The 13,306-nt window shown below is 39.8% G+C and overlaps 1 protein-coding gene and 1 long non-coding RNA gene across 2 annotated transcripts; one reads left to right on the top strand and one right to left on the bottom strand.

Moving 5' to 3' along the window:
• Nucleotides 1-345: 345 nt before the first annotated feature.
• LOC132472349 (uncharacterized) lies at nt 346-4,444 on the top strand. Its single transcript, XR_009529062.1, has 3 exons — nt 346-756; nt 1,294-4,113; nt 4,144-4,444. It is a non-coding gene; the product is annotated as an uncharacterized LOC132472349 (long non-coding RNA).
• Nucleotides 4,445-6,762: 2,318 nt separating this feature from the next.
• Nucleotides 6,763-11,439, bottom strand: c14h16orf87 (chromosome 14 C16orf87 homolog). The gene is made up of 4 exons (XM_060071116.1): nt 11,011-11,439; nt 8,692-8,791; nt 8,102-8,281; nt 6,763-7,363 (listed from the first exon to the last, which is right to left on the bottom strand). Exons 1-4 carry the CDS (start codon nt 11,074-11,076, stop codon nt 7,245-7,247), a joined length of 465 nt encoding a protein of 154 aa, XP_059927099.1. The 5' UTR covers nt 11,077-11,439; the 3' UTR covers nt 6,763-7,244.
• Nucleotides 11,440-13,306: the final 1,867 nt, after the last annotated feature.

The raw sequence follows: 13,306 nt of genomic DNA, 5'->3' as shown, positions 1-13,306 counted from the left end.
GGCTTTTTTCCAAGGCTCAAAAGACGTTCAATGAATGGAAAAGAGTGGACTGGAGATCAGGGTTGAGGGGGGTTAGCTTTGATGCTCTCGTTAGTCCGAACCTGCGTGCTCTTCATAAGCTCTATTTTGGTGTGAATGCATTCCACATTGCTCCGTCTCCTTTAGTTCATTCAGTTCCGGCAGGCCTAATGCTTGCCCCCTGCTTCTTTGTCTGGGTGTATTTCTGTATGTGTTGACGATACAGCACTCCTGAAATAAACACCTCCTCCCAGTTATCTTATCCACCCAGTACTCTGGGCCCCTCCCCACTCTGTCTTTCCTACCCAGGCAGAATTCCACTGGTGGGTTTGACGTCACAGCCAATGAACATTGTGTAAACGGCCATCTGTTAAATCAGGGCTACATTACATGCATACATACATCAATAATTATGGTGGATTTATTTAATAGAGACAAGACCATATTGCCCTCACAGTTTTGATATTGCTCCCACAGTGTTGTTAAAAAATTGTAAAAACAAATATTTAAATATGGGTGACGAAAAATGATTAAATCATAGGGGACGCTCCCATGCGTCTTCTTATTCTTTTTTTACATTCAAGGGCATTTTCGGAGGCATTTCAGCGTCATGACGAAAGGAAACCGGTACGCTAAAGCCATGGTGTGTGTGTGGACACGAAGAGGTCTGTCTGCGCAGTGGTGGATGTTGATGTTGGATTCAAGAGAGGGCTAAGCTACTCGACACTTAACGCCATGGTGAGTGGTGCATTTCATACACAACATCGATCATTATAGCACTCGTATTCGATGACATGTACTAGCTTAGAAGAAGTGTCACAAAGTTGATGTGAGTCATCATAACCATGGGGAACATAACATCTAATGTTTTATACAGCTGTTAAAGCTTACATTAAACACTTATTTACACTACACTACACTACGCAAGTATTTACAATGTTGTTTTTTAACTTGGTTTAGTTACGAATATAATACGATGCTTTGTAACATAACCTTTTATTTATTAAATATTGAGGTATTGCAAACAAAATACCGTTGTTACCTCTTACCCATTGTAGTAGCAGAGGATAACCTATTTCTAGGATGGCGATGAGATGCCCATCTGTGTATTTTGATTGCTGTAGTTGTTGAGTTCCAACAAAAGACCAAACTGCAAACTGCAATAAACGCCAAGGCCCCGGGGAAGCACATTATTCAGGCCCTTAGTTGTCCAGAACTGTGCTGCTTGTATGGAGCCCACAAAGCCAAACTACCCTATGTCATCTAATCGCAAAGGTTCAGTGGAGAGGCTGTGGCTCAACTACACCGTACGTACCTTTGAGCTCTCTGGAGGAAGAGGAACAAGCCTGGTGGTCTAAAATACACATAACAGTTAAGTAAATTATTATTTTTTTCTTATGTTTAGAAGGCATGCATGCCTTCCAAACCAGTCTATCGTGAATAATAGCCGGTTGTCCACATAGAATGCCTTCATAACAAAAGGGATGAAACGAAATCAGGATGAGCATTTGATGTATGTTGTTCCAAAAGGAAGAACTTGTCATTCACAGATCTGGTGCCTGGGATCCAGTTCTATGCCGCAACAGGGCTATGTCAAATGTCAACAGGTGAACCTGATGGAACATAGACTGCATGTTCCAATTGGGGGGACAGGGACCCTGAGCAATGATGGCCCCAGAGCTGGTCCAGGCAGCAGGTCATTTAATAGACTTGTCTTTGCTCACCTGGAAGGAGCAGTTAAACCCAATCTTCTCTCTAATCTCTAGTTTATAGCTAACTCTGGTACTGCTAATGAGCTGTGCATTGTCCTTGTAAAATAAATAAATGAATAAACAATCCGATTATTGTTGGGTAACCAAGTGACGTGGTGCCCAGGTATCATTACCCTCTTCGGCGTAGGGGTTGTAGGGTACGGCACCTCAGTCAACCTAATGGATCTATTGCTTCCTGTTACTGGAACCAGAATGAAGAACAGGGTGCCAAAGACATGCAAGCTAATTGAAGAGGAACAATGGTAAATGGTGGAAGGAGAGCTCTGATGATTGTGGTCAGACGGACTCCTGGGCTGGCTGTCACAACATAGCTAAGGATAGGATAGGATATATTTATTTGTCATTGGACAGAAGTACAACGAAATTCAGTGCACTCACGTATTGGTCTCATTTAAAAAGGTAACATAATAAATAATAAATAAAGAAAGAAAATACATTCAACATTTCGTTCACTCACTACATTCATGTCGTCATACACTATACCGTTAACTTAGTGCCATTGTATGCCTAAAAAATAGTATAAAAAAAAAGAAAATAGTATGCCTTAAAATAGTAGTACAAATATGTAAAGTGCTGAGCATTGCATTACATGTGGACGTCACGGATTAATTAAGACGATACAAGCCAGTTCTAATGGCATCTACCATACATGCAAAAGAGCCGAAAGATGTAGATGGCCAGGAAGGATAGTGCACAAATCTAAGTATAAAGACCTGCAGCAATCAGAGTACAATGAAAACATGAGCAAGTTGGATTTACTGAGCTTCAATAGAATTTTCGGCAAAACAAAACAAATGGGCAGCATGTGCTGCCCGTGGTGAACGCCTGGATCCAATACAAGTTGGAAAGCGGAGGCCTACACCAACCTCCAAAGGTTACTCAACAGCTACTGGACTTCCAATGAATAGGGCATGCAGAGTATGGTTTCACTCTGAAAACAAATCAAGGACTTCTAATCCTGGTGTGGATTTACCACATATCAACTGCCTTTAAAAATTGTGTCTAAGTAACCATTCACAAGTTGTTAAGATACAGCAGATTTGTTTGTTTTACAGCAAAAAATTTAATGGCATCTTGTTACACGAGTAATTCTATTTGCATGGACGAAGTAAAAAGCTGTGTCCAGGCATTCTCATCGGTGTGTAGTAATCTTTAGTTTAGTTTATTTATTTCAACAATGAATATAAGATACAATAGAAGCACTTTTTAAAAACCAAAGGAAATACAAGTGCAGGAAAGGGAAAGAAATCTCAGCAGGCTCACGACATTCCCTCCACGATACAGAAACAAAAATATTATTTCAAATTCTGGTGGCTGGAATTATTAAAGAAAGACCCAATGTTATCAATAGTATTCATCATCCTAGGTTGGAACAATAGGGATGGCCTCCATGACGATACCCCAATGGAACTGTATGTCAACAAAGCCATCATTCATTTATCTTATCACTCCATTCAGGGTTTAGGGACGTACACAATACAGAAATAAACACATACAAGCCCCAACAAATGATGCACCATCCAGAGAGTCAATGCTGATTAATATCTTACTACCTTCATCTTACCGTGAATGTGCGCATGTAGTCAGACAAAGAATATTGACAGCACAAGAGATGTCCCCATTGTTATTCAAAAGTTCAAAGCCTTGGTCATCTCTCCTTTAATTAGTCCACAGGTCCTTTTTCGATGAATAGAAGCACATCTAAGCTATTTATTTGAGAATACGAAGACCAGGAGAACGCAGTGGAAAAGTAGACCAGCTCTTCAACCGAGCAAGATGATTACTGACATGTTATCTTGTCCTCCTGTACTCTGGTACGAGGACCAATGGGCACGCATGGGGGTACCGTTGCTTCTTTGTGGGAGATAGCAGCTGTGTGAGATTAGGCAGGGTATGCAGGAAATGTGAGTGTGCAGTTTTATTCTTAGGCACAGAGATTGGACGCACATTATTTTATATATAGGCTTTATAGACATGGTGTAAAGATCGGAACGATGCAATTTGATGGGTGACAGTTTGGTGCAGTCAGAACTGTTTGACACCTCAATCATAGACATTATTTCCCGTTTCATCATCATTCTGTCATATGTAAATTGTAACCAAACACCACCGAAAATGGTCCCAAATTTACACAAAAAGCAGACCAATTGCCGGGATTATATATTCTCAAGGTTTTATTCGTTTTTGCATTTCTTGTTTTTGCCTAGCTCTACCGAAAGACACTGGGAGAATCTTCTCGCAGATGAATCATCATGTTGGTTGGCCGAGCTGAGGTTACATGATACCGTGACTGTTCCATCAACCCTTGGACAACACGGTAACTGTTTACTAGAGGGTTACCAAATGGGTCCAGCCCAAGAACCTGAATGAGTGAGGGTTTTCTTTAGTTTGGGCTTAGCACTTGCTACCTGACGGGTCGACGTGACATCATCAGGTACTAAATGTGTAACATGGACAAATATTGATTTGACAGTCCAGGACTATCATTTGTAAAGAACGTTCAAAGAGGGCCTTATTTTTCAATAGCAGCTCAGCCTTTTATCTGTTTCAAATGAATGCAGTGTAAATCCAACATTAACGGTGAAATAGAACTATTGACTATGCTCAAAGCACCAGGGAAAACTTAATGTCCTCTTATTGAAGTAAAAACAAAATATATATATATATGTATGTAGGTTTAAGACCATCTAGTTCTGTTTGAAATTGACACACAACTGAATTGATTTTGTCAAGTGTAAAATTAAATTAAACATTTAATTGGTTGCAATTAGTTCTGTCAATGTTGTCAAAACATAAGTAATCAGTTAGCATTTGTCACACGTTAAGGTAGAAAGTGATAAGACATTGTATATATACCATTCTGCTAAATCTAACAAAAAAAACATATTGAACTTTATCTTTTTACTACTCCAGGTAGCAGCAAGAGGGCAAGTGACTAGTCGTTCGTAAGGTCAAATATGAACAGAAAATGTAATCTAAAAGTCCATCATTAGAGTGCCCTTTCTCAAAATACAAATTCATGTAGTGATTTGATTGTTGCAACTGGTATAATACTAATAATATAGTAGGTACAATAGTAGGACACCTTTCATTCTCCACATGGTGGTGTTGACATGGAATAGCACAGAATATATATATCTAAGGATACGTCCTGGTACAAACCTTGATTTAATTACATGATTTAAAAAAAAATAATGATCATATTGCATGCTATTGTATTTACTAGAGTTTTCGCGGGCACATTGCGCACGCTAAACCTCTAGTTGTAATTAAACCCATAGCAATAATGTGGAAACCCCAGTCGATAATGTAACAAATTTCTGAGCCCATAATATAATAACATTTTGTCTATAATTTGACAACGTATAACAGTCGTTCACCACAAATTACTCTTAAAAGCAGTCCCAACATTTTAATATTTTTTAACCATTCAGCGAACAAAAGCCAACAGGCTGATTACCATTTAGAGGGCCACTCAATGACATGCAGTAGTGTCATCAACACGCCCATTGAAGTGGTGTGAGAAATACTGACTTTCTACTCCTCATTCACTTATAAAGTAATTTACATTTCCTATGGAGAAAATACTACCTCAGCGGTAGTATTATTCAGGAGATTTATAGGGTACAAATGTCAGGATATGTTGTTCACACATACGGCACATCAGGAGAATATCAGGATTTACACGCGTGTCTGAAAGCAGCTAGTGTGTGAGCGTTTGATTACATTGTAAAATTAGTCAATTTATGGTAACTTACCTGGGTGAGTGTGTCACTGCGGTGTGTGCGTGCGTGTTCTTACCATGGCGGAGCAGTTATATTAAAAAACATAACGTCTTACCTGGGCGAGTGTCGCTGGAATGTGTGCGCATGCGTGTGTGTTCTTACCTGCGTGTGTGTTGATGGCGGAGCCGTTATGTTTAAAAACATAACGTCTTAGCTCGGCGAGTGTGTCGCTGCCTTTGTCTTGACGTACGGTGTGTGCATGTGTGTGTGCGCTTCCGTGAATGTGTCGCTGCCTTTGTCTTGACGTGCGGTGTGCGCTTGCAAGTTTGTGTGCGTGTGTTTGTGTGCATGTGTTTGTGTGCGTTTCCATGTATGTTTGTGCGCATTTGCGTGTGTGGTGTGTGCATGCGGTGTGTATGCGCGTGTTTGTGGTGCATGTTTGCGCGTGCTGTGTGTGTGTGAGCTGCGGACTGCTTGGCACATGCGCACAAGAGTAACTTGAATAACTGGTGCGACAGGCCTGCTATTATAGTAATAACTAAGATTACCCATTACCGGCAGCTTAGTTATTTGGTAATCAAACATTGTAGCCATACCTTAATAGTATTTTAGCAAGTGGGAGTGTCTTGTGTAAAATAGAGAGCCAGAACTGCTATAAAGCCCTGTCCCTTCCCTTGAAGTGTAATTCCAGCGACATTTTCAGAGGTTGGAGGGTCAATTAGCATAGTCTGCATGTGAAGGTCAGAGGGCCACACAGAATTCAGTTGGAGGTCACTCCCACAAGCGTGGCTGTAGCTCAGGAGGGTTTACGCAAGAATGAAACGGTTTAAAACGAACCGGTCCGCGAGTTTGCTAAACTACTCTCAACATTCTTAACCGCGACAGTCGAAAGAAAATCAGTTCCAGCTGTAGCCCTTAATATACGCGTTTGGGGTCACAGGTGAATTTAATTAGGCTAATGTGAATTCCTCTGTTCATTATGTTTGATGCGCTTAAAATAATTTGCTCATTCGCTAAATGTCTAGTTACATATATGATTGCTGGTTCGGAACTACCTGTGCCTTAATACGTTGAGTTAAATGCTCACTTACTCTAAAATAAAACTATACTATAGCGCCAATGCCGTGGCTCCCTCTTGCAATTGGTTAAAAACATTTAGACCAGTAAAATTAACCAGTTATTGAAGTACCTCATAGAGATTACATATTACAGGGACCACATAATGCACATCAATAATGACGTCAACATTTTTCGATGATAGATTATATTTAAATGACAAAATATGAACAGAACATTAAAAATAATTCCCAACAACATCCCACATCTTTATTTCCCTAAAAATCTTTAGACGGCTCACTTTTATAATGAAGTGTCCATAAAGGTTTCTCAATTAACATGGACTTAATTAATCAATTAAGGCAAAACTATGTTTTAACTGTTGCTTCAGCAAAGATATTCACAGAGAAGCACTTATATATAATGATTATGCCGTCTTTCAAGTGACAATTTCAGGATTTCTAACCCATGAAGGCCGGACACATAACAGTACATGTAGAAGGACAGAGTACTTCCACTGCAGGCTTCATCCATGTCATCAATCCACCTGATGCACGCCGATGCGAGTCAGATTTATGGAGCTGCCATTTCCCATAGTCTTTGGTTGTCCCGTCTCTCCTCTCAATGTTTTACAGGTTACTTATTCAAAGTGCTCTGTATATTGCAGTGGCGTCTATAATATCAGCCTCTGACCCAGGATCTTGCGGTTGATTTCAGCCAACGCCACCGAGAACACAAAAGCCTTCTCGTCTGAGAGATTTGCATAGATGTCGACTTCCTTCTCCTGTTTTTCTGTAGATAAAAAATGTAAAGTTGTTTTTTAATGCAGCATTACCATACTAAACCACAATCAGGACTGAAGGAAGCAATGAAAACAGTAACCAAATTTGAAATGACGGTCCAAATCTCTACTAAAATGCATATGCTTTAAAACGCAGGATAAGATGTTAAGATGGAATCAAATTGGTTTATTTCCGTTAAATGCATGCTATTCAATGCGTAACATGTTACTCGCAGTCTTGGGTTACCAGGGAATGTCAATCAACCATTCATAGACCCCCCACATCTAATTGCAACGAGGGAGAGTGCCTTGTGTAGGAAATAGTGAAAGCCTGTAAAGAAATTTAGCCTCCACACTAAATAAAAGCATCTACCAGAAGATGGCAATGTGTGGGCTTATTTTCAGTACTGGGCTATGCATGGTGGTAAATTGCACCTAAGATTGAGGTGAGTTTGAGCATGAAATTTGCCATTATTTATATCAAACTCAATTATTTTACATTGCCTGATCAGCTCTCATTTGACAAGAGGATCAGCAGCACCAATCATCCATTTAGCATTTATCGGCCAATAATGATCTGTTGCTGTCTGATCAAATCGGTGCAGCCCCATCCAATATAGTTGATCTTGAAACACCTCAACAGCCAATAAGTTCAATGTTTATTTTGTGGGCAAATATCCATCCCTAGTCAGAACACAAGCCATGTATCATCGTATTGCACCACCTTCAAATCAATAAAACAATGTTACCTTTCTCTTCTTCGGGTTTTTTGAGGCCGACCGTCTTGGGTCTTCCACGCCCCCTGCGGATGGGGTCTGACTGGCTGTTGGAGCGGGAGTGTCTCCTGTTCTCCAAATCGTTCACCATGGGGGAGTCGATGTGATCTCGACGGATGCGCTCCGTTCTTCTCCGCTTTGGGTCCAACTTTTCTGAAGAGTTAATGCAGCAATGATGAATATTACCAAGCATTAAAAATAATTGTATTTTGCAACACGTATTGAATGTTATTGATTTCATGATTGAAAAAGAGACATTACATTGCAAAAACCAGTGGTTAGAAAAAGGTAATGGAAACTTCTCCACCAAACAATCAATAACTTGACGCAGAAGACGTAACAGTATGCTTTGAAACGATCTTGAGACAAGAGAAATAGAATAGAAATAACTGAACAGATTAATTTCGGTAAATACTTGAAATTCCTTAGCACTTAATCCCTGGAGCATAAAGTTAATCCCTGCTAAGGGTTAATTAACTTCATGCACATAAAATCCTGAGTGGGGAGATTTGAGGTATGTGGAGATGTTTAATTTTTTGGAATAAAAAAAAAAGAGACTTTACCTGCTATTGCTGAAGATGGCCGATCACTTGGCTTTGCACTGAGCAGCTTCCGGCTAATAAATATAAAGCCACACGTGCAAGACTTGCACGCAACTGGAATCTAGAAAGAACAAACATGAGAAGGATTGATCATTAAATTGGACGCTGGAACATGAGGCTGCTGTCTCAATAAAACAGAGTTGACATTGACAATAGATATTGGGAAGGTCTAACCCCAGTGTGATAAATTCACATGTGTAGCTTTTTGTAACAAGTATCTGTTAGTTGGTGATGCAGTTTTCAAATTATCATGACTAAAATACTAATCTCACCACCAGGCCGGGAAGCAAATTCTGCTAAAACTTTCGGGCCATAAAATGTAATTCACCATGTGCATCAGACCACTTATACCTCAACATCCTGAACTAGCTGCTAGCAAAGCTGCAGCGAGCCAGCCCAATGTCACAGAATCCCTCTGCATTGAATGCATCACACAACAGTAACAGGTTAAAGGACATAATCAGAAAGATGATCCAGGTAATGGCATGATAACCATCCATCCTAGGTGACGACCAGGGATTCCAATGTTTATTGAGGTACTTCAACCCACATTATACAATTCCTGGTACTCTTTTTTTCTTGATGAATCTACTACACAGATTCAAACCATGTTCATGATTTTTAAATGGCGCATAGTCCGTCAGTTTTACTTAAGTGTCAGCAAAATGTCCATGTTGAGCTTGGCTGCCCAGTCGCTGGTCAAAAACTAAAATAAACCATGTACTTGTGCAAGAGACGTCTGGATCCTGTCTCTCTTAGCAGTGCGTGGCTCATACTCTGCAGTAGGCAGTGAATGAAGACGTCATGCCCCAGCGAAGCATCAGCAAGGAAGACTTTTAAAACGTCTCGAATATCCAGGCACATGTGGGTCAGCCGTTAGGCTAACTATCCCTGTCTAAAAAAGGATTGTGGAGCCTGACAGAGCCTGACAGGACAGAGAGGGGACCTTTGTGCATATGCTGGAAGCTGCAATGAGTACTTTACTTAGCATTTTTTCTCTCTTGTGCAAAAGGTACAAGAGTTGTCCTTTCCCAGCTGAGGTCAATGAACTGGCCATCGTCCCTCCCGTGTGTTGGAATCTCACAGGGTTTTGGGTCTCATATTGGTGTCTTAACTGGGTGAGCGATTAGAGCTGGATCAAGTTACTGACCAGCTTGCTTCCAGTGTTTGGTACAAGCTGGTACATTACCGGCACAGACAAAACAGCACTCTATTTACATAGGGCAATTCTAAATCTTAAGTCTATACCTGTTCTATGAAGATAAGGTTCGAGAGATAATGGTTAACTTTCTCCAATGATATCAAAACAGTTGAATAGTTATCTATGTAATGCCTAATGTGTCTTCTGATCTGAATAATATAAATTAAAACAATCCTCCTTCCGCATGTGTGTAACAGCACATTTTTCAATTTATAGCAGATGGTATGGTTATGTTTTGATTACTAATGTTTTGGGGGGGAATTTATGAAATTATTTTTATGGAAAATTTCTTAGCTATGACATTTGCACAAAAATAAACGAAATAAGAAGCCATACAGTTATACATTGTACAAATCGGTACACTTTATTGACACAAGCAGCACCAACTATATTATGAGCCTACATTCACAGACTTGGACTGACGTTTTAGTATATTGCCCACAGGGGCGTCGATTGGTTATGACAGCCAACTGATGAAATATATATAACATGATTATTTAAAAGTAGTTCAGCCACTTCCCACATCCCCTTATATGGTTATCTATTAATGGTATGTGCCAGGCTTGGGCCGTGAATTTAACCCACTTACCAATCAACGTCATGACTTCTTAACACGTTGATAATTGTATGACCATCAAGGTCGATCAGATATACATTTTAATCAATAGAGACTGTCTAATATGTTGGCCAGATGTCATCTCATCCCCTTAATAACCATTGTATAAATAAATATTCGACAAACGAACAGCAAGACAACGCATTAAAACGCACACCGAAAAAGAAAGTAGGCCTAACCCGTCTGTCGTATTGGGAGGTATGACCTATTATTATTTATTTTTTTAATCACAAATACGTGGTAGCTTGCAGAGTTGAACTAACCCCTAATATATGGTATAATTAGGTAGCCTACCTGCACCGTCGTTTTAAAGCTTGGCCTACTGCAAGAAATGCTATGTTCAATAATGGATTTGTAACATGTTATGGTGTAACCATACCCTGCTACACACACAACATCATCAGGAAGACCAATATCTAAAAACAAATAATGCATGCATTTTATCAATAACGTCAGAGCTTACCTGTTGGTCACAATCCGGGCATGATTTAGTAGCCATTTTTACTTTCTTTGTTTTATTCGCCGACATAGTTGGACTCCGTGTCAAGAAAGCTTAGAAGTCCAGTAGTAGCGCGGTGGGAACTTGCGATTTGCTATCCGATGCACAGACTACAAGTCTACCGAAAAATAGAGGAAACTGCATTCAGCTAGCCACACAAACACACGCGCAAATGGACATCGCCTCGCTCACACACAGACCCACACAACGACCGCAAAAGCATTCGTTCACTCACGCTCAACTAGTATTACTTTGTTAACAACGGGTAAACAAGAATGACTGCTGTGTTGGGTCTGTCGTCGTCCCGAAAAGCTAATGTTTTCAGCATTCCTTCAGGCATGCGCGGTCGTGCTGGCGCAGCCATCGTTGACTGAGGGTTGTGTACTGTATGTACCACAGAGTTACCCGTAGTCTATGGAATACCTAAAAGGACGTAATGTTAAATATTTTAGGAAATTAATGTTTATAATTGAAAACGGAATGATATCCCACGTACAACGAGCTGAGTTAATGTTTCTGGTATAGGCGGTCCGTAATAATTACATGTGATTGTTCGCTCTAAAATACATAGAATAGGACACCGTGGGGAAGTTAGTTTGTTGATGGATATTCGACAGATATTCGCATATTAATTTCGGGTACATCAGAGTTTCCTGCCGTGCTTTCAGTCAGTCACGGCGGACAACCAAGGGAAACCCACTTGCTCCTGACAAATTGCTTTTCACATAGGGACCGTCAATAAATAACTCCATTCATTTCCTATGGAAAATGGCTTTTTGCTCAATAGCTTAGTTCCATGGTATGGGAATTATACTAGGTGGTACTAATTAGAAACATAGTTTTATGTCATTATTTTAAACAATCCCCTCCCATGGGATTCTTTCAAAAAATCTAAATTGTAGGTGCAACACATTATATTATCATTGGGTGTGTCTAATTAGAATCACCTAGTAGAACAGTTTTGCATTGGTTCGGGGTGTTTTTGTACCATACCATGGAAGCTATTGAGCAAAAAGCTATTTGCCATAGGAAATGAATGGGATTCTTTGCAACAAATTCGATTATCCTGGTTGTGTCTAATTAGTACCACCTAGTGGTAAAGTTCTAATGCTTACCCTAACCCTAACCCCTCCAATTGATAGTCTACTTTTATAATTTTCAGTCTACTTTTAGTTCAGTATCATGGATAAATAAGAGTTTATGGCATCTGGCTAAATATATGTTAGCTCAGGAAATTTGTTCTAAAAATTATTTACTTAGCAAGATGTATATTAAGTTTGTGTTCACTGGAATGTAGTATTTGGGGGATGTTAACTCCGTTCTGTCCCCTAGGTGGCAGCATAGTTATTTAAATACCATGTAAGTTAAAGCACCTGGTAGTACAACGTGGTAGTAGACATGTCATGCTCTCATGCTCATTGTACTGCCCTGACTAGTGTTCAGTAAAAGCCAAACTAAATGTTATACAGCTGTCTGTCCATTCTTTTAAGAGAATAGAGGATATTACAGTTAGTGCAACAAATTATTTTCTCCATGGGTATGGCTAAAGTAATTAGTACCACCTATAGAACAGTTCTGCATTGGTTTGAGGTGTTTGGGTCCCATCCCATACCATGGAAGCTGTTGAGCAAAAAGCTATTTTCCTTAGGAAATTAATACGATTCTTTAAAAAATCGAATAAAATTGTAGGTGCAAAAAAATATATTATCCTTTGGTGTGTCTAATAAGTACCACTGAACAGTTCTGCACTGGTTTTGTGTGTTTTTGTGCCATACCAAGAAAGCTATAGCAGAAAGCTATTTTCCATAGGAAATTAATGGGAACTTTAAAAAATCAAATAAATTTGTAGGTGAAACACATTCTATTATCCTTGGGTGTGTCTAATTAGTAGACCAGCTCTGCATTGGTTTGGTGAGTTTGGGTCCCATACAATGGAAGCTACGGAGTAAAAATATATTTTCAATAGGAAATTAATGGAGTAATTTATTGACTGTCCCAATATGAAAAGCAAGCAGTCGGGGGCAAGTGGGTGTCCCTTGGTGGTCCGCCGAGACTGACTGATAGCACGGCAGGAATCGCTGATGGTTGTCCGCCAAGACTGACTGAAAGCACGGCAGCATGAACCGCTGATGAACCCGAAATAAATTTGCGAATATCTGTCGAATATCCATCAACAAACTAACTTCACTACGGTTAATTTTCGACCTTGTCAGGGCCCAGGAGCCGTGCAAACATATATATTTTTTCTGTCAGAAAGGCG

The sequence above is a fragment of the Gadus macrocephalus genome, chromosome 14 (assembly GCF_031168955.1).
Source record: "Gadus macrocephalus chromosome 14, ASM3116895v1".
NCBI classification, from domain to species: Eukaryota; Metazoa; Chordata; class Actinopteri; order Gadiformes; family Gadidae; genus Gadus; species Gadus macrocephalus.
This window is presented reverse-complemented; position numbering and strand designations above follow the sequence as displayed.